Source organism: Mercenaria mercenaria, chromosome 2, assembly GCF_021730395.1.
Source record: "Mercenaria mercenaria strain notata chromosome 2, MADL_Memer_1, whole genome shotgun sequence".
NCBI classification, from domain to species: Eukaryota; Metazoa; Mollusca; class Bivalvia; order Venerida; family Veneridae; genus Mercenaria; species Mercenaria mercenaria.
Genome location: NC_069362.1, coordinates 91,053,382 through 91,073,922, shown reverse-complemented (window position 1 = coordinate 91,073,922; position 20,541 = coordinate 91,053,382). Strand labels below are relative to the sequence as shown.

General features: G+C 35.3%; 1 protein-coding gene across 1 annotated transcript in view; it reads left to right on the top strand.

The window, feature by feature from the left end:
- Positions 1-20,541, top strand: part of LOC123564559 (Ig-like and fibronectin type-III domain-containing protein 1) — a 95,613-nt gene that overhangs the window by 26,481 nt on the left and 48,591 nt on the right. Inside the window, exons 7-15 of the mRNA XM_053527261.1 lie at positions 7,361-7,509; positions 8,170-8,308; positions 8,750-8,788; positions 9,816-9,947; positions 11,160-11,309; positions 15,186-15,352; positions 17,743-17,875; positions 18,633-18,671; positions 19,778-19,912. Coding sequence (XP_053383236.1) covers positions 7,361-7,509; positions 8,170-8,308; positions 8,750-8,788; positions 9,816-9,947; positions 11,160-11,309; positions 15,186-15,352; positions 17,743-17,875; positions 18,633-18,671; positions 19,778-19,912 — 1,083 coding nt within the window. The remainder of the gene's footprint in view (positions 1-7,360; positions 7,510-8,169; positions 8,309-8,749; positions 8,789-9,815; positions 9,948-11,159; positions 11,310-15,185; positions 15,353-17,742; positions 17,876-18,632; positions 18,672-19,777; positions 19,913-20,541) is intronic.

The window sequence follows — 20,541 nt, the reverse complement described above, 5'->3', positions numbered from 1 at the left end:
TCTTTTGTTTTTTTAATGGTTTTCCATAAACTTATTTGTCCCTTGCAGATTGCGTGTATCAGAGGTTAAAACAGGTGCCTACCTTTGTGTGTACAAGGGTGACCCTTTCAATCTGTTAAGATTTTATTAAGGACCTGTGGGAAAAATTAATAAAAGTTCTTAAATGTGGAAAAGGGATGCTTATTTCATTTCAGTTAAAAAATTTTTAATTGTTTTTTATATAGAAGGATATCTAACTCTCTTTCAAATCATTATCTATGTGTACGGTTTTTTTTTGGAAATGTAGTAAGGGGTTTTGATGTAAAAAAAATTTCCCATAACATAATTCTTTTCAAACTCCAGCTATTGTACAAAAATTAATAATGTGAATAAAATTCTTTTTCTTTACAAGAATTTAAAATCTAAATCCAGCACTTCTAAGGTTTTTCATCTGGTAAAAAAGCCTGGACATACCCCCCCAAAAAGGAAATTTTCAAAAAGCACCAAAAACCAATGGTGAACAAAGCCCCTCTTGGCTTGAAGATGCTACATGTGTTCATTTCCAAAATTTAAAAATTTTTTAGTTTTTTAGCTCACCTGTCACAAAATGACAAGGGGGCTTTTGTGATTGCGTGACGTCCATCGTTCCCGGGGCCTTTTGGTCCATGCATGCGTCCGTGTGTAAACTTTTTCTTGTGCCATTAGGGTCAATTTTTCATGGGGTCTTTATGAAAATTGGTCAAATGTTCATCTGATGATATCTAGGTCAAGTTTGAAAACTGGTCCCCCGCGTCAAAAACTAGGCAAGGTCTAAAAATAGAAAAACCTTGTGAGGCTCTAGAGGGGCCCTTTTTTTCTTGAATCTTCATGAAAATTGGTCGAATGTTTTTCCTTTAGTAAATTTTAAAAATGGATCACTGGGTCAAAACAGGTCATAGGGTTTAAAAAAAAAAAAACCTTGTGACCCTTTTTAAGGCCATATTTTCAATGGGTCTTCATGAAAATTTGGGCAGAATGTTCACCCTGATGATATCTAGGTAGGTTTAAACGGGTCACGTGCGGGCAAAAAAATAGGGCGTAGGTCTGAAAAAAGAAAAAAATTTGTGACCTCTCTAGAGGCCATATTTTTCATGGGATTTTATGAAAATTAGTCAAATGTTAAACCCTTTAGTATCTAGGTCAAGTTTTTAAAAAATGGGTCACGTGCGGTCAATAACTAGGTCGTAATTAAAAAAAAGAAAAAAACCCTTTTACCCTCTAGAGGCCCTATTTTTTTAAGAGATCTTATGAAAATTTATCAAAATCATCTTGATGATTCTAGGCAATTCGAAACTTGGTCAGTGCGATCAAAAAACTGGCAGTAGGCTAAAAATAGAAAAAACCCTTTTGGTCCAAGGCCATATTTTCAATGGATTTTATGAAAATGGGAGAGTGTTCAGCTTGATGAATTAGGTCAAGTTCATAATGGGTCATGTGCGGGCAAAAAAAAGGTCAGTAGGTCGAAAAAAGAAAAAAAACCCTTGTGACCCGTCTAGAGGCCTTTTTTTCTTTAATCTTCATGAAAATTGGTGAAAATGTTTCCCTTTATGTATCTAGGTCAGTTTTAAAAATTTGGGGAACGTGCCTTTAAAAAACTAGGCATAGATCTAAAAATAGAAAAACCTTGTACCTTTAGAGGCCCTTTTTTCAAAAGATCTTCATGAAAATTTCGAAATCACTTTATGATACTGGTCAAGTTCGAAAACTGGTCACGTGCGATCAAAAACTAGTCAGTAGGCTAAAAATAGGAAAAAAACCCTTTTGAGTCTCTAGAGGCCATATTTTCTCATTTATCTTCAATAAAATTGGTGGGAGTGTTTTAGCTTGAGATACAGGTCAAATTCATAAATGGGGCAGGGGGTCAAAAAATAGGTCAGTAGGTCGAAAAATAGAAAAACCTTGTGACCCGTTAGAGGGCCTATTTTTCATGAGTCTTCAGAAAATTGGGGAGAATGTTCACCCTTTAATATCTAGGGCAATTCAAAATGGGGAACGTGCCTTCAAAAACTAGGTCATTGGTCAAATAATAGAAAACCTTGTGACCCCCTTTGAGGGAAATTTTTCAAGGATCTTCATGAAAAAAAGGTCGAAAATTTTTTCTTTATGAACTAGGGCCATGTGCCCAAAACTAGGGCACTATGTCAAATTATAAAATAACGACGTATACTCATTCAAAACGGGTCATATGGGATGGTGAGCGATTTAGGACCATCTGGTCCTCTGATTTTTTTCCGGAAAAAAGACCATTTTTATTTTTTGGCCGTTCCCGTTGCCAGGGATAACATTTTTTTTTCAGTTTGGCCCTTTTTCATCTTTTCAGATGTAGGAACAATGGGTGTTTTTCGGGGGATTTCGGATCTCTCCCGAACTGTGTTTTGTGGGTGGGGGGGGATGACGGTACGACTAACCCCTTGTATTAACCTCCCAAAACTTACAGGGGCTCTACGTTTTTTCAAGGAAGGGAAGGTGAGTACCGGTAAGACATCCCCAAATCTCCCGTTTTCGTGGGTTTCTCACGATTCGGGGGGTAAAACCCCATCACCCCGATAAGAAATCCCAAATCTCCCGTTTTAAAAAAAAAAAAAAAATTATCCACTCCTTATTGCTAATAACGAGGGTGCTGTAAACAACAGTTTTCTGATATTTTCACATGTGTCTACCCCTTTTGATCGTTGTTGTTAATTACATGATATAAAAAAGCCAGGGGTTGATTAAGGTTTGCCCAATTAAAAGATAATGGGTAACACTTTAACCCGGGGATTTGATTACCAAAATTATAACGATTACTGTGGGTTTCAGTGCTACATTGGTTATAATGTGATAGTAATCATTTTTCTGATGGGTTTATTGTATTCTGGCATGTGAAAAAAAACCCTTTAAATTTTTATTTAAATTTAAAGCACTTGCAAAATAACATTTTGCCCTATACCCAAAATTTTTGAAATAGCGGTAGTGCGGTCCCGCTTTACGTGAAAAAACTAAGGGTTTCCAGTTATAATCACATCCGTGTTTTACACAATGAAAATTTAAAACCAGGGGAACAGGGTATTTAATTTTAATCAATAAAAATTAATCCAACAAATTTTGATAAGAAAAAAATATTTCCTTTACCTTTTTCTATAAGTTTTTGAATCGAAGTTTGGGTTTTCTGCTTGCCCTTTTTTTATAAAAAATATCCTTAAATATTTTAATAAGGGTAAATTCTGGTAAATTTTTAAATATCAATACTGTCAAATGCTGTAAACTTCTTTGCATCATCACAATTTGTCAAAAAACATCCCTTTTAAAATTGAATTCAGCGTGTTACGAAAGGTATCATATCCCGGACTACAATTTTGGGTATCCGGCTTTTGATCAAAAAAAGGGGTTTGATCAGGAGGGCGGGGAAGAAAACAAACAGTTAATTTTTAAACTTGAATTCTTTTTAAAACCGTACATTTGTTTTGACGGGGGCTAACGTTTTCATTTTTTTTTTATGCCAGAATGTAAAAATTCACCCGGGGATCTTGTTTTCCCCATAAGAAAAATGAGTGAGGTTTTTTAAATTTTTTAGTGAGTTTGAATTAAAGACATAGTGCTTAAAATGTACCCCTACTAAAGTTAGCAAAAAAGGGTTGCATAATTACAACAAAAGTTGAAAGTTGGCAATAGTATTAAAATTTCAGGACTTGAAAAATTGCATAATAAAATTTAAAAAAGAAATTAAAAGTGAAGGTAATGACTAGTAAATTTTTAAATGCAAAAAAGTTTTTATTTCTTATTTTTTGCATTGCTGTAGTTTAAGTTTTTTTAGGGGGTGCTAAAGAGTTTACATTTCATTGGCCTTTAGTACCTATGTATTATGTATAGAAAACTTCCTTTAAGTAATACCAGAATTAAATACCGCAGTATTAAATCTCCATTGACCCCCTCAATCTCCCACTTTGGAAAGCAAAAAACCCCACTTGGCATTCTAAAAAAAAATTGGGATGTCTGGGATTTACGTTAAACTTTTTTTTCCCCTGCTGAGGTCAGATTTGTGCTTTTTACTATAATAGTTTTCATTTGAACTAAAAATTTTTGGATTTTTAAAAAAAAATAAGTTTATTTGTTAATGTAGAAATGCATTTTTTTGTTTATGTTGAATTTGTAATTTTTTATTTTTTTTTTGCAATGTGTTCTGTAAATCACTTTTTAACATGTACATGGGAATGAAAAGAGTGCTATATAAACATGGTGTATTGATAATAAAAAAATGAATGGGAATTCTAGTTTGTTTTTGGTGTTTTGACCAAAACATGATATCAATGTAAATGCAATCCCCACAAGTAACTTCACAGTACAATGTATACAAAATTCTTCACATATAATTATGTCTCCCATATGTCCCAGTTTCTTGATGTTCAGCTGAGTTATGGCCCTTTGATTTGTCATATTTTACATTTTTAGAAACTTTTCATTCATATTTGGCTGAAAACACCAAAATTTTTGAGAGATCGTGTGAAGCGCAGTTTGGGAAAAATTTACAAAAATGCTCCGCTTAATTATTTTCGTGGGTTATGACCCTTATTTGTTTGATTTATTTTTGGGCCTGCTCATCTCCCAGGTAGTTGTTGGAATTCCATAACTTCAAAGGGGTTTTCAGTGCAAGGTTGTTGTGTATATCATGAAGTTATGGTTCATTGAATATCCCGGAGTTACACCCTTAATTTCTGGCATTTTAGAATGTTTGCTTGTTAAGTTTTGGGAGACATATGTTTTCCTTTAAATTCGTTTATGTACACAGCCTGTCTTTTTAAGTTATAATTAAGAGTCTGGTTCAGAAAATTAATTCTTTTTTGCCCCAAAGGGGGGTATTAAAATTTTTAAAAATGTCCGTCCGTTCGCACGTGTTAACTTTTTGCATGAAGGCAACGTTAACTTTTTGCATGAAGGCACTTTACTCGTGAACCACTGCACCCAGGACCTTCAAACTTCACATGCTAATAGTACTTATTGAGTACACGACCCCTATTGACTTTGGGGTCACCAGGTCAAAGGTCTTGGTTAAGTTTTATGTTTAGGTCAGCTTTTCTCATAAACTATCAAAGCTATTGCTTTAAAACTTGCAACACTTGTTCACCATCATAAGCTGACCCTTTACAGCAAGAAACATAACTCCATCCTGCTTTTTGCAAGATTTATGGCCCCTTTTTGACTTAGAAAAAATCAGATTTCTTGGTTAAGTTTTATGTTTAGGTCAACTTTTTCTCATAAACTATCAAAGCTATTGCTTTGAAACTTGCAACACTTGTTCACCATCATAAGCTGACCCAGTACATCAAGAAACATAACTCCATCCTGCTTTTTACAAGAATTATTGCCCCTTTTGGACTTAGAAAATCAGTTTTCTTGGTTGAGTAATACATTTAAGTCAGCTTTTCTCATCAACTATCAAAGCTGTTGCTTTAAAACTTGCAACACTTGTTCACTATCATAAGCTGACCATGTACAGCAAGAAACATAACTCTGTCCTGATTTTTGCAAGACTTATGGCCCCTTTTGGACTTAGAAAATATCAGAATTATTGGTTAAGTTTTATGTTTAGGTCAGCTTTTCTCCTAAACTATTCAAGCTATTGCAACAGTTGTTCAGCATCATAAGCTGACTATGTACATCAAGAAACATAACTCCATCCTGCTTTTTGCAAGAATTATTGCCCTTTTTGGACTTAGAAAATCATGGGTAGGACAATTTTTCTATTATACTCAAACTCAAATAGTTTATTGCATTAAACATACAATTATATGCTTATAGCAAAAACATATATAAGCTGAAGAAAATCATGGGTAGGACAATTTTTCTATTATACAAAAAAAAAATCAGATGAGCATCAGCACCTGCAAGGCGGTGCTCTTGTTTATTACTGGTCGTAGGGAAAAATCAAGACCACTTTTCCGTAGTACAATATGCATGTAACATCCAGTTTTGAGGTGTATTTTGACCTATCTCTACTGGTAAGGATTTTTGTGTGGACTTAGATTTTTTTTAAAGATTTACTTCGCTTTGTTGTTACTATAAATAACTTATATTGTACTTTTTGCAATCATTTTTTATTTGGCAAAAGTGTTTTCCTCAATGAGACAGGATGTCATGTGCAACTCCTAGTCCTTTTGACAGCTGGCGGGCTCGACATGTTGCCCGTAGGCATCTTGTTTACACATTTTGTTTAGATAACAATAGGGATTAGCGGTTACTTTATCACACCATTGTATTAATATATACTTGTACGTTAATTATTTACAAAATGACTGTAACAAACTTTGAACATTTTATCAACTATTAAGTGTAATAAGAATAATTGCCAGTACATTGAATAACAATCTGACTGAAGTAAATCTCCTATTACGCTACGCATAGGATCTGAGAACGACCTATTCATAGCCTCGTTCTGACGACCCTTTCGCTAGCCAATCAGAGCCTAACTCACAACATCTTGCAAATCTACCTGTAGCCTTGACTTTTGATATTTACAATTCTTATGCCGTAATGTATCAGATAGCCGACTAGCTCAGTCGGTAGGCCACTTGCTTTGTAAGCGAGGGGTCCCGGGTTCGAGCCCTAGAATGACTGCACATTTTTCTTACTCTTGACATTCGAACAAGTAGTCTGATTGGATAAAATAAAAATAGCAATACTGGAAATCCAAAATATTCAGAAGACGAATGTGAATGGGTCGTTCTCAGATCTTCGTTTAGAAGATCAAGTACTTTAGTCAGATTGATTGAATAAAGGATTCAAAGGCTCTTTTCGATCAATTTCAGTCGAAAAAAAGCAATTTGTGTGAATAAAGTAACCGATTACTAATACGAAATAACCATTATGGACCATGTATTTAACGAGGCGCAGGTGTGCATAAATTCGGTACAGTACGGAAGGATGGGCATTAACCCTTACCCTGCTAAATTTCTATAATGAACGTGTCCATCTTTCAATTTGGACAGTACCATTAACTGATGCTTACCTAAAAGATACTGACTGAATTGCGAACAGTGCAGACCATGATCAGACTGCACGGATGTGCAGGCTGATCTTGGTCTGCACTGGTCGCAAAGGCAGACTAACTTGCCGCCAGCAGGCTGAGGGTTAATATAATCACGACTTCTGGAATTGGAATTCGCTAATATAAGATAAGAACCTTCGCAAATTTAAATTTCTGACCGAATTTCGAATTCATAAATCCACGAAATAATTCAGGGTGCGGGAATTCGCGAAATAAAGATCACGCTAATATAAAGTGATTTAGAGTATGATAAAGACATTCCATGACCAGCCTACTTTATATAAAGACATTTATTTATTCATATTCTTCTTTTACATTTAGCATTTTTGCCTAGCCCACCAACTGGTGTTTCTGCTGTCAGCTCAGGAACAGCTCTTCTTGTTACATGGCAACCTCCGCTGGACAATTTAGATGTTGTTGTTGGTTACAAGATTCAGTATAAAAAGAAAGGAGCTGCTGTTTTTAATTCGGTATGTGAAGATTATATACTTTTCACTGCCTTTATTATTTGAAAAATTTCAAATAGTAGTTTTTTTGTCTATTTTTTGTCAGCACATGAAATATTTTACCCACTCCCCCACAAAAGAGAATCAAATGGAAAAAAAACCCCACTTACTATAATGTTAGAATAAAAAAAAGTCTGATTTCTTTTCTATTATATACTGATGAATCAATTAAGAAAAAAATAACCGAAATAATTTTTTTTGGGGGGGTGGGGTGGTGGGGGGTGGTAACGGAGAGGCACACCAGCTTTGGTCAAAATGGCTGTTTTGTTGGGATATTAATTCATGGATATTAACCTTTGATCGTAATATGAATAGGCACATTACTGCTTTGCATTGAGATTAAATTTCATGGATTGTTCCAATTACATAATCCAAGAAAACTAGTCCTTTATGAAAAGTAATGATTTCTTATTACTCCATGTATTTACAGCAAATAGGGTTCTTTTCATGTCACTTTTATTTCATGATTTCACACAAATGTTCCTTAAGTGGTCTTCTAGAAAGATTGTTCAGATTGTTCAGATTATTCCAATATGCAAAATACATGTCTGATAGAGGGCTTGATCATTTTTCCCTGTAGAGAAGTCAGTATCACTAATGAAATACTGGCTGATTTTATTTCAGACAAAATCTTTACCATCAGACCTCACTGTGAGTACATTGGATAATTTAGAACTGAATGAAGTATACGAGATACAGGTTGTTGCGCTGGCCAACAGCGGTGCAAGTCAGCCGTCTCTACCTATTTACAAAGCCACTGGAGGTAAATTTGTGTTATAGTAGTAAGGAGCTTCTATGGCCAAGTTGTTAAGTTTGGTGTCTTCAAATCATATGGCCATCAATGTGGTGGGTTTGAGCCCTGCTTTGGTCATCTTGTGACCAAAGCATCTTGCTAGTTTTAGTATGGTCTGTGATTCTACCCAGATATCTTTTTCTGAAACAAATGCTGTGATCCTCGTCTATTTAAAACTGGGAAGTAGCCTTATGACTTAAATTTTGTTAAATTGACTTCAAACCCAACAAACAAATGACAGTGTTATACCAGATTTATAGAGTTAGTATGATAGGAAAAGATTTATGATGAAATCATTCAGTCAGATTTTTGCAGTTTTGGCTCAAACAGCTTGTTAAAATATAAGTAAAAAATATTTAAATGTTTCTGGATTTAAAATTGTAACAAGACAAGGTTTTATTTGTATTTCAGAGGTAATTCCAGTATTAAACTATACACAGACAATCAAAGGTTAGTTTTAACAGCACTTTTATTTTAGTGTTCCCTTAATAAATATCTTAATTATATAGCTGAAGTTAGATGAAACTATCTTATTTATTATCTTGCTTTAAGGTAGTTCTGCACGTTCGGATTGAATTTTTTTCTACAATGTAGAATTTGATTAAACCCTGATTTTTCAAAACTTAGAACATACTAGGAAAATTCAGCAAATAAAAAAAAATAAGGTGGTGTGCTTGATTTTTTGCTTGACTGATTTGAAAAGTTTTGACTTCGCACAGTTTTTCATAATAGGAGTCTATGTGAAAATCACAACTTTTATAATATTTTCGCGAATAGAAATTTGTCTACAATGTAGATTTTTATGAAACTTCTAACAGTCATAAATAAACATCTGTTCTATAATGTGGGAAAATAAAATGTGTAGGTCTGTGTGCTTGTTAATGAGATATTTGACCATGATTAAAGTGAACCGCACGTTTCAAGCTAATTTTAAGACTTTACTTTGAATTATTTAACGTGTAAGATGTTTTAATATCATATTTTAACACTAGAAAGATAGTGACTGTGCCATTGTAAAAAATTTACCACGGGTTTCCATTAATTGGTAAAATGATTTTCATCTTACGCCGAATCCAGGCTTAATTCTACGTTTTCCAGATAAATGACATTACACCATCACTTCCGGTTTATCAAAACATGCAGAACTACCTTAAATGAAATAATTACATTGCTCCTGAGTGTTATGAAACAACTTGTAATTGTCAAGATATTCCTTTCCATCAGATAAGTAAAAAAATTCAAATCTTTGTATTTCTGTTAAATAAGGTCATATTTCTTGCACATCAGGAAAGTTGAACTTCCCAAAAATAATGACTTTGTTTACAGTTTTGAAAGCTTTTATATAATAACAGTTACAGAAGTGTCTTATAGTCTTATTATTGGTTATATATAAAAATACAGAATTAAATTGTTGCGAAATACTGCTCTGTGTCAGGTAAAAGAATTTTGCAAAAACCATTTCTACTTGTCTCCTCAGATTGTTGTAAAGATAAGAACATTTCACTTGGTTGCCAGGATTATTGCGACGCTAGTATGTATTACACTGGAGGTGACCCTAACATGCTTCAGTGTACGTCTGAACTTGATGTCATATACCAGTGTATAGCAGGTAAGATGATGTGATTACATTTATTTGGCTAAAATTTGCCTTTCTGTTTTTTTGTATATATATTACAATTGATTTACAGTTTCGAAGTCAACTCATTGCCTGGTAAAGTATATACTGTGAAATTTAATTTTATGGGCATGAAATGTTATGGTTTTGGCCAGAATGGCGGGTTTGTGGGGGTAAGAATTTGTGAATTTCAACACTTGAAGGTTACATGAATAGAAAAATTATTTTTATGCCCCCGGCATCTACTGATGCGGGAGGCATATAGTGATTGTCCTGTCCGTCCTTCCGTTTGTCCGTCCGTCTGGGCTAACGAATTGATACTTGAGTGTCTAGCAGGTTAGGGTTTGGACTCTTTGTTTATATGACAGTCACTTTAAAAAGTGTCCAAAAGTGGGTTTATGTGACTTATTTTTGGGTTTATGTGGCTAAAATTTAACATTGTAAAGTCACTTTAGTATCATACCGTGAGGTAAACCAAATGGGACCGTTTCGTCTAGCATCAATACCCGTTACTAGAATGACTTGATACTAATGCAGATGTAACCTGTGACCATTCCTCATCTTCATACATCACCTGACCTCAGTTTGACCTTGACCTTGACCTCGTTTTGGACTTAGGTTGCTTTGTATGGACAAGGATGCCACTGGGGGCATCAAGCGTTTATTGAACACAGCTTCTTGTTTCATCTAGATCGAATTTCACAGATTGACATAACCATGAAATTCATTAAATTTAGTTTCCTACAAATGCTAATAGTTATCCTATGGGGGAGACATATTGTTTTTGCCTTCGCAGTCTGTCCATCCTTCCATCCGCATTAAGCTTGTCCGGCTTTCACAGGTCAAACTGCTGGCTGGATTTCGACGAAACTTCACAGGAGTGATCAGTACCAAGCCTTGTTGTGCATATCCTTGACACGTTCCGCTTTGCTGCACAAAATGGCCACCAGAGCTAAAGATAGAAAAATCTTGTCCAGCTTTCACAAGTCAAACTGCTGGACAGATTTCGACAAAACTTCACAGGAGTGATTAGTACCAAGCCTAGTTGTGCATATCGCCGACAGGTTCCACTTCGCTGTACAAAATGGCCACCAGAGCTAAAGGTATACATAAGGGGGAGACATATGTTTTTGTGACAAAAACACCTTCTAGTTTCATAGTAAAGTTTATTTTTGAATGATTTTTATTGAAGTTTATTGTTTTCAGGTCATGGTGACCACACTCCTTGTTGTAAGAGGAACCAAGTACCGGAGGCATGTTTTGGTTTTTGCCGAGGTGAACCCAATCTTAGCTGGAGTAGTGTTCAGTGTCTCAACTCCATGAATGTCATAGCTACATGTGTGGTTGAAGGCCATTGTAAGTACAGATATTTAAACATTTTTATTAAAATTCTACGCTTCCAGAATAATATATTACTAATTGGCCTCTTATGGAGTAGCTATTTGGTTTGATGGTTTTATAATAGAGTTGCAGGCTTTCAAGTGGCCCTGAAATTCATAAAAAATCCTATTTTTTTTTCAGGCCTCCCTAAAATTCCTAAAAAAACACACAAAAATGGCCAAATTCCTAAAAAAGCCCTGATTTTTTAAAAATTATCCCTAATTTTTTTGTAATTTCTATCTGAACTTAATTTTTTTTTGCACAAAGTCATGCATAATTAATATCATAAGGAACCAATTAATTTAATGAAGTTGAGATTCATTTACAGAGGATGATTCTGTTCCCTCAGTCCCCCTCCTAAAGTTAGCTGAGAAGTGACCTATAATCATCTAAGTTGCACCCAACTATATCTCGAAATTTAGCCAAAAAAGAACGCACCAGAGGCTACCATTACATATACTATTATTTCAAAAATTTCCAAGGGAAAACCCATGACCCCCCTCAGATGAGGGGACTACCCTTCCAGTACCTCAAAATTTAGATAAAAATGCACCAGAGACCACTATTTCACACCTGTATTTCCAATTTTTCCAGATGGAGAATCCCCTAAAATTACAGAGATACCCTTCCCACACATCAAAATTTAGACCAAAAAATGCAATACAATCCAGCATTTCATACCTGTATTTCAAAATTGTCCAGAGGTGTGAGGCAGCCCCCTGACCTCCCTAAAATTAGGGGGCTAACTCCCTCCTATGTATACCTCTAAATTTAGAACAAAAAATACACCAGTACCCACCATTTCATACCTGTATTTCAAAATTTTCCAGGGGGAGAACCCCCTGACCCCGCTAAATTAAGAGAAGTACCTCTCCAGGACCTCAGCATTTAGACCTAATGATGCACCAGCCCCCCCCCCCCCCCACCATTTCATACCTGTTTTTCAAAAATTTCAAGTGGGAGAGCCCCCTGACACCCCTAAATTAAGAGAAATACCTCTCCAGTACCTCAACATTTAGACCTAATAATGCACCAGTGGCCACCATATCATACCTGTATATCATAACCTTTCAGGGGGAGACACCATTCTTCCCAGCATGGACAAAGGCCTTACTCCCATACATGCACCGTCTCGCGCTATGTACCTGGCCGGGGACGACCCAGGCCATGTGATGATGAAAAGCAACTAAAAATATGGTCAAAGGGCGGGCTCAACATGTTGCCCATGGGCATTAAGTCCTAATTTAGCCCTTATTTTTGGCTAAAACAGCCCTAATTTTTGGCAAAAATAGCCCTAATTTTTTGCCAAATAGCACTTGAAAGCCTGGAGACAGGTCTCAGATTACAGCTTTTACGTTGGCCAATTACAAGATTTAGCTTAAATTTAGCCAGTCACTTACTGGAGTTTTTAGACTGGTCCTAGAAATCAGTTTATAATTTTGACCCAGAATCACACAGGAGTTTTCAGCCTTCAACCACCCAGTTAGTTAAAGACACATTATCTACTACACAAACTCCTACCGACACAACTTGACCTGTGTTGGTGAGAGTCAGAATGGGTCAAAGTCCATTTCTTAAATGCCATATGTTCTGTTTAGTCTTGAAACACCTATAATTTTTATGTGTTGAATATTTGAATATATCACTGGGAAGCACTTATAGTATTATGTCTTAATAAATTCTGGAGTGTCACCTATGATCTTTGTGCCTTGAATTTTACCAAGAGTAGCACACATGATCTTTCTGTCTTGAATATTTCAGAGTAGCACCTGCAAATAAGTACCAGAGAAGCACTCTTTGTGCTTTTAATAATTCCCAGAGAAGCACCAATGATCTTAATACCTGAAACCATTTAGAGTAGCACCTATAAAATGTCTATACTTTGCATTCTTTCAAGAGAAGCACATGAAACCTCTGTGCCTTGAATTATTCTAAGATCAGAACCTATAATCTCTGTCCCTGGAATCACTCAAACTCGAAGAGTTGCATGTGTATTTTGCTTTGCCCAGAATTATTTGCAAGAGTACAATGCGTAGTCTTTTTGCCAAGATTTATTGCAATAGTAGCATCTAGAATCCAAGTGCCTTGTTCAGAGAGCAGCACATATTGTTTCTATGCCTTGAATCAGTCCAAGAGCAGCACCTATAATCTCTTTGCCTTGAATCAGTCCAAGAGCAGCACCTATAATCTCTGTGCATTGAATCAGTCCAAGAGCAGCACTATAATCTCTGCGCCTTGAATCAGTCCAAGAGCAGCACTAAAATCTCTGTGCCTTGAATCAGTCCAAGAGCTGCACCTATAATCTCTGTGCCTTGAATCAGTCCAAGAGCTGCACCTATAATCTCTGTGCCTTGAATCAGTCCAAGAGCAGCACCTATAATCTCTGTGCCTTGAATCAGTCCAAGAGCAGCACCTATAATCTCTATGCCTTGAGTCACTCCAAGAGCAGCACCTATAATCTCTATGCCTTGAATCAGTCCAAGAGCAGCACCTATAATCTCTATGCCTTGAATCAGTCCAAGAGCAGCACCTATATTCTCTATGCCTTGAAATACTCCAAGAGCAGCACCTATAATCTCTATGCCTTGAAATACTCCAAGAGCAGCACCTATAATCTCTATGCCTTGAATCACTCCAAGAGCAGCACCTGTAATCTATGTCCCTTGGACCATTCAAATATTTACACCTGTACTGTCTGTATCTTGAATAATGCCTAGAGTAGCTTGTATAAATTCTAGAATATTTATCTATGCAACAGTGAGAATTGAATCTTCTACTTATACTTATTGTATACACTTTAGAAACTGAAAAATAAAGTGCTTTAGATACCAGAAAACCATTTATTCTTGGGTCTCCTTGACATGTCACTTTCATGTAGGTACATTCAGTCAGAACCTAGTTAGGACCAAAAAGCTTTGTCCTTTGATTGTGTTGCACCAATAAAAATAGTCGAACTCCATTGTTTTTCGTCTTAGATAAATTATATAAATGTCAAAGAGTTCTTTAGTGTTGTGTGTGATATATTGTTATACTCCCAGACACAAAGTATATGAGGCTACATGTATATTGAAGTCCTGCATGTCCTTCTGTTTGTAATATTTGTCTGCTATATATCTCATGAACTGGTTGGAAGACTTTCATAAAAGTAACACCAGTTGTTAACCTCATCAAGACTGTTTGCAGAGCACTTGACTCAAGTCATTAGGTTAATGGTCAAGGTCACAGTAAGGAGTTAAAGAACAAATGGCTTACATTTGTGTTCCTCAACATATCTTCTAAACCACTGAAATGATTTTCATAACCTTTGCAGTTGTTAATCTCATCCAGATGCCATGCAGGGTGCACAGCCCAGGTCACTAAGTCCAAGTTCAAAGTCACACTTAAAGGTCAATGGTCATGATCACAACATTACTTTCTCAGTACACATTTGGCATCTGAGGTTATTAATATCTGTTAATGATAGCTCTAGTTTTATTAGATCTATATACATTACTATAAATTGTAAGACTTTACTATAGACACATAGCTGTACTGAACAGATGTCTGTTATCCATACCAATAGTCAGAAGTGTGCATAATAATCACTTATTTCCATGCTACAGCATGTTCTAATAACTACAAGTTAAGTTACATTTGGGTGTATAATAAGCAACATGTTGAATGGCAGTCACCTCACTCTCTGTAAATGCCTTCGTTGGTTTATTGGCGCTCATTGCAAATACAGGTTTAGTTTTGCAAATCACAAGCTAATGAACACTATTGCCATTTAATAAGTGTATAAAATTTCAGTAATGTTATGCTTCATACAAAATTGTTTCTCTATGTTGTGTCTGATATATCATTATTTTTCAGTTCTCCTTCCCGATCCACCTCAGAACACTCGTATACTTGCTGAAACTGTCACATCTAGCTCGGCCGTTGTTGCCTGGGATCCTCCAGACACTGTATCTGCCCAGACTGTAGATCACTACTTAGTATCCTGGAAAATAGACAAGGAAACAATACCTAATTGGACAGGCGTAAGTGTTGCCTAGGAAACCATTTGTAGCTTGATTTTCAGTGTGTATATGGGTGTTACTGTGTTGATGCACAACATTTCTGGAAACTTTATTAGCTGAAAAATTACTTTCTGTTAAAATTATGTTTAATGTATAAAAAGGATTAGGTAATTACATCTTCAAATAAATAGTCCATCAACTAGTACAATAGTTTAGAATGACGCTTCCATCAAAGTAGTAACAGTATTTTCAGTGAATTTTAGCTTTATTATGCAATATCCAAATATTTGGATCTTTTTGAAGTTTTAGATGTCTGTAATAAGGTAATTTTTTGCCAGAAATATATTTTTGCATGTTTTCTTTCAAATTTTACAAAATGCCTGTATTGAAATATTGCTTTAATGCTAGCTAGGATATCTTGAAAGTCTTATAACAGTACATGAACTAAAGCCAAAATTTATCATTTTAGAACATTTTGGTGACCAAAATAGGCTCTCTACAGTGGACATAGGTACCCTATCAAAATCGAGCATGACTGTTTGGAAAATCTGTAGAGCTATTGCACTCACTGTGACTTTCCTTGGAATCTGCATCAATGTGGGCATCATGATTGGTGCACAATGAATATATTTCAAAACTTCATTTTGTTTTTTCACAAAGTTATATCCTATTTCGACTTAGCAATTTTTGGTTAAGTTTTTTTGTATGTAAGCTGGTATCTCAGTAAAAACTAGAAAGGATAGAGGTTAAAACTTCACACAGTTATTCACTGTGATGATGTAATACACAGGTACATAACTCTGTTTTGCTTTTTCACAAAGTTATGCCCAGTTTTTCGGTGAAGCAATATTTGTCCACTTACATCCCTCACCCACCCTCTGTCAGTGTTTCAGTCAGACAGTGTGAGATCTTGTGATAACCTGGAAAGTACAAGATCTTATTTCATGAAACTTGGTACATGGCAATATGAAGGATATGTGTTTCCTTTTATTTTGCTGTTATGGGAAAAAATGCAGTTGCTATGGCAACAAATGGTCCAAAGATATTACAAATAGTTAGATTTTGTGATAAAACTACAAAAGTTTTTTTCATGAAATTTTGTAAGCTGATAGAAGACAATGTGAAGAACATGCACAATATTTTATTTTCTTCATTTGCCCATCTGTTCATTTATCTGTGTGTCCTTAAGTCAGTTATAAATGGTGGATTAATGATCTGTCATAACTTTAAATGTGCAAGAGATACTTTCATGAAACCTGGGACATAAATAGGTAGAATATACAAATAATTTTATTTTGTCCCTTTATTGATCCTTTGGCTTGTCTGTTTGTCCATTCATGTAAGCTGGTTTCTCATCTAGTGTTATAAGATTAGAAAGTTCTGTTACTCTGATTTACATTTAACCCTTATCATGCTGGACATGATTGATTCTGCCTTTGCGACCAGTGTAGATCATGATCAGCCTGCACATCCATGCAATCTGATCATGACCGCACTGTTCACTATTCAGTCAGTATCTTTTTGGTAGGCACCCCTTTTAACAGTTAATGGTTCTGTCCAAAATGGAAGATGGACAAGTTCATTATAGAAATTTAGCATGGTAAGGGTTAAGCAAAACTTGTTGTCTCAGTAATTTGATTATACCATTGTATTCATTCATTTAATTCTTCTCTGTCAAGGTTTTTATACAGCTGAGCATTGCTTCCTTTTGACAGGCCTCATTTTAATTTCAAGTCAAAACAGACCTTGCAGTTAAAACAGGATATATCTTGAACATCAGACTGTCTCAAAGAAATTTTTAAGTCCTTACAAAATTCCTTTCTTGATATAAGTATTTTTACATTGTTAATTCAGATTAGGCAGACTGCAACTTACCTTGTTTCGAAGTGAAATTTAAGTCACTTCAGTCAAACTCTAATGCAATAATGTCTTGATGTCTTGAATTATAAAAAAGTTACCTTTATAATTTTGTGATCGTGCATTGTAAAAATAAAATCAACAAAAAACTATAAAAGTGCTTTGTATTCTCAAAAAGTATATTTAATGTTACAGTATATGTAATGTTTGTCTGTACATATAGTGAAAGCCTACTGTACCTAATACAGTTTTTAAGTCTAATTATGGAAGTAAAGCACTTAGTTCATTGGAAGTCAAGATTCTGAGTAACAAGAGTTTCAACTGTATACTGCAAATTTTAAAAAGTCTGTGACCACTGTTGGAGTTCTTTAGAATTAGCTAAGGATGAATCGTATTGTCATATATTTCAACAGATATCGAAGAAGAACATAGTTTTGGTAAAGGTAGTCTAAACAATAAGTAAAAATTACAGTTCACTGAATTTTGTTGGGCACCACTGATTAAAGTACAGCAAAATGGGCAACTGTTTTAATGTATGTCTTTGTTTGTTTTAGGAAGAGGTATATAGTGGCACCAAATATGAGATTACAGGACTTGAAGCTGCTACAGTGTATGATGTCATAGTTACAAGTGTTAATGCTAATGGTTCCAGTCTGCCAGAGCTAACCCTTCTTTTGATCACTGAAGGTAGGTTGTGCTTTTCAAGCATTTACTTGTCCATTCAAGTTCTTGAAGGCAGGTCAATGTTTCTAGAAATTATAGTTTTCCTGGACCCTGAAATTATGCCAAATTAAGTTGATTTATTTAAGGTACATTCTAAAAAAAAAACACAGATGTTGACAAAAATGGTGTTTTGGTTTGCTTCTGTAGAAGTCACAATTTTTATGCCCCCGGCATCTACTTCATACAACTTTCATATGTCAAATGATAGAAAAGCATTTTATTTCTCAGAATGTTTGTCTTTATAAAATTATATCAAGTCTGAAATAGGATCATTTAAGGTCAAGCACAAGGTGTCTTGGTCAAACCATAGAAAAAAACCTTGTTAAGACTTTAGGGGTCAGATTTTCTACAGGATCTTCAAAAGACTTGGGTCAGAATGATTGTCTGTTTAAAATCAGGAATAAATTTGTAACTTGGTCACTTAGGTCAAAAACTAGGTCACTAGGACATGTCATTGTAAAGCTTGGTTAATAATCTACCTAATATGCATAAAACATGACAAGAAAGTTTGCTTGGATGAAATCTAAATGTAATTAGATACACTGATGTCTGAGGTAAGAACCTGGTCAGGTGAGAGTACAGGCTGAGGTAAGAACCTGGTCAGGTGAGAGTACAGGCTGAGGTAAGAACCTGGTCAGGTGAGAGTACAGGCTGAGGTAAGAACCTGGTCAGGTAAGAGTACAGGGCATTCAGTTCACTCACGTTTTTGATTTTGTTTCAGGAATTTCTGTTACACCAGTGACAACATTCAATGAAACAGGTAAGATTTTAATTCACTTCACAGGTTGTAGCTGACCAAAGATTCATATACATGTACTTTCATATGCTTCCTATGGCCATTTATCAGCAATGAAGAATTTTTATATCTACTTTGTAGTTAGTGCTTGTTTATATTGGGTAAATTGAAATATACTGAAGAAACATTAAAAAATTAACTTTCTTTATTGATATATACTTCCAGATATTTACCTGAAATAGCTCATAACCTTTACTGTGTATCATCTGATGCGTTCTCATCAGTTTGGACCTTCTGATGTCTATATTTAGACCATTTGTAGACAACTCTCAGAAATCTGTGCTTTCAATCAAAGCCTTGTACATATCTGAGATATTTACGACTTTTTCTAGTCAAAATGATGCCACTTTTTTAATTTTCATTTCACACATGTCTTTGACATCATAAGATGTGACATGGTGAGTGTCATAATTCTGGTTTACATTTTACCAAATTTACGCCCCTTTTTCAGCTTTTGTATGTAATCTATTATTAGGTAAAAGGACTTCAAATAGTTGAGTGTGCTGTTGTTAGACCTGTACATTTACTGGCCATATGATTGAAAATAACTTAATCTACAAATATGAAAAGTTCTATTCAAATATACAATATGGAGACTTTTCTGTAGACGAAAATGTCATCTAAAGTCCTGTAGAAGCCCTTATGATGATTGACTGGAGGACCAGTCTAAAAAATCAAGCATTCAACCTTACGTTTTTACTGGCTTAGTTTTCTACAGGTATAAAGCTTTACAGAAATATGAGTGGATAAAATTATACATTGCATAATTGTTTTAAATGTGTAAAGTTATCATAAGAAATATACTGAGCATATTTTTACCTGACTATTAATATGCAGCCAACCAGTCCACCTCACTGATAATTTTGGACAATTTGTTCGAGGTACTGTATACTAATACAGCTTTTTAAAGACACTGATTGACAAAAGAAAACTTGTGTGTATGTTGGATAAGATAACAGAAATTTGCTAAATTTGGTTATCTCTCAAATTGATGAAAGGTCCTGATTAAAGAGAAAAATATAATAAAAATGTGGAAAAGGAACACAGCTTGTATGTATATTGTTTTACAGAATGTTGCATGGAGCAAGGAGTGTATGGTAGCTGCCTTCAGTTATGTGTTCATGAATTCCGTATGTCAGATCAATCCCTCCCGTTGGCTTTCAATTGTACGTCTGCTGTGACACCTATGTTACTCTGTGGAACAGGTATGTGATATACAAATCAAAAGTAAAATACCATAGAACTGTCTGTTTAAAACTCTCCAGAACATTCTGCTGAGTGAGGTATTAATATAGACTGAGGGTCTGGCATCCGTTTTTGTCAACATTTTTATTTCTGCCCTGAAACTACTGGTCACAATTACAGCAAACTTTGTATGAAGCATCCTGGCATGGACTTCTTTCAAGTTTTTAGCTCACCTGTCACATAGTGACAAGGTGAGCTTTTGTGATCACCCTTCGTCCGTCGTCAGTCCGTCTGTCCGTCCGTGCGTGCATGCGTCAACAATTTCTTGTCTGCACGATAGTGGTTTCATTTATGATTTTATTTCAACTAAACTTGCACACAACTTGTATCACCATAAGATCTCGGTTCCTTTCTTGAACTGGCCAGATCCCATTAAAGGTTCCAGAGTTATGGCCCCTGAAAAGGCCAAAATTAGCTATTTTGACCTTGTCTGCGCAATAGCAGCTTTATTTATGATTTGATTTTTACCAAACTGGCACACAACTTGTATCACCATAAGATCTTGGTTCCTTTCTTGAACTGGTCAGATTCCTTAATGGGTTCCAGAGTTATGGCCCCTGAAAGGGCCAGAATTAGCTATTTTGACCTT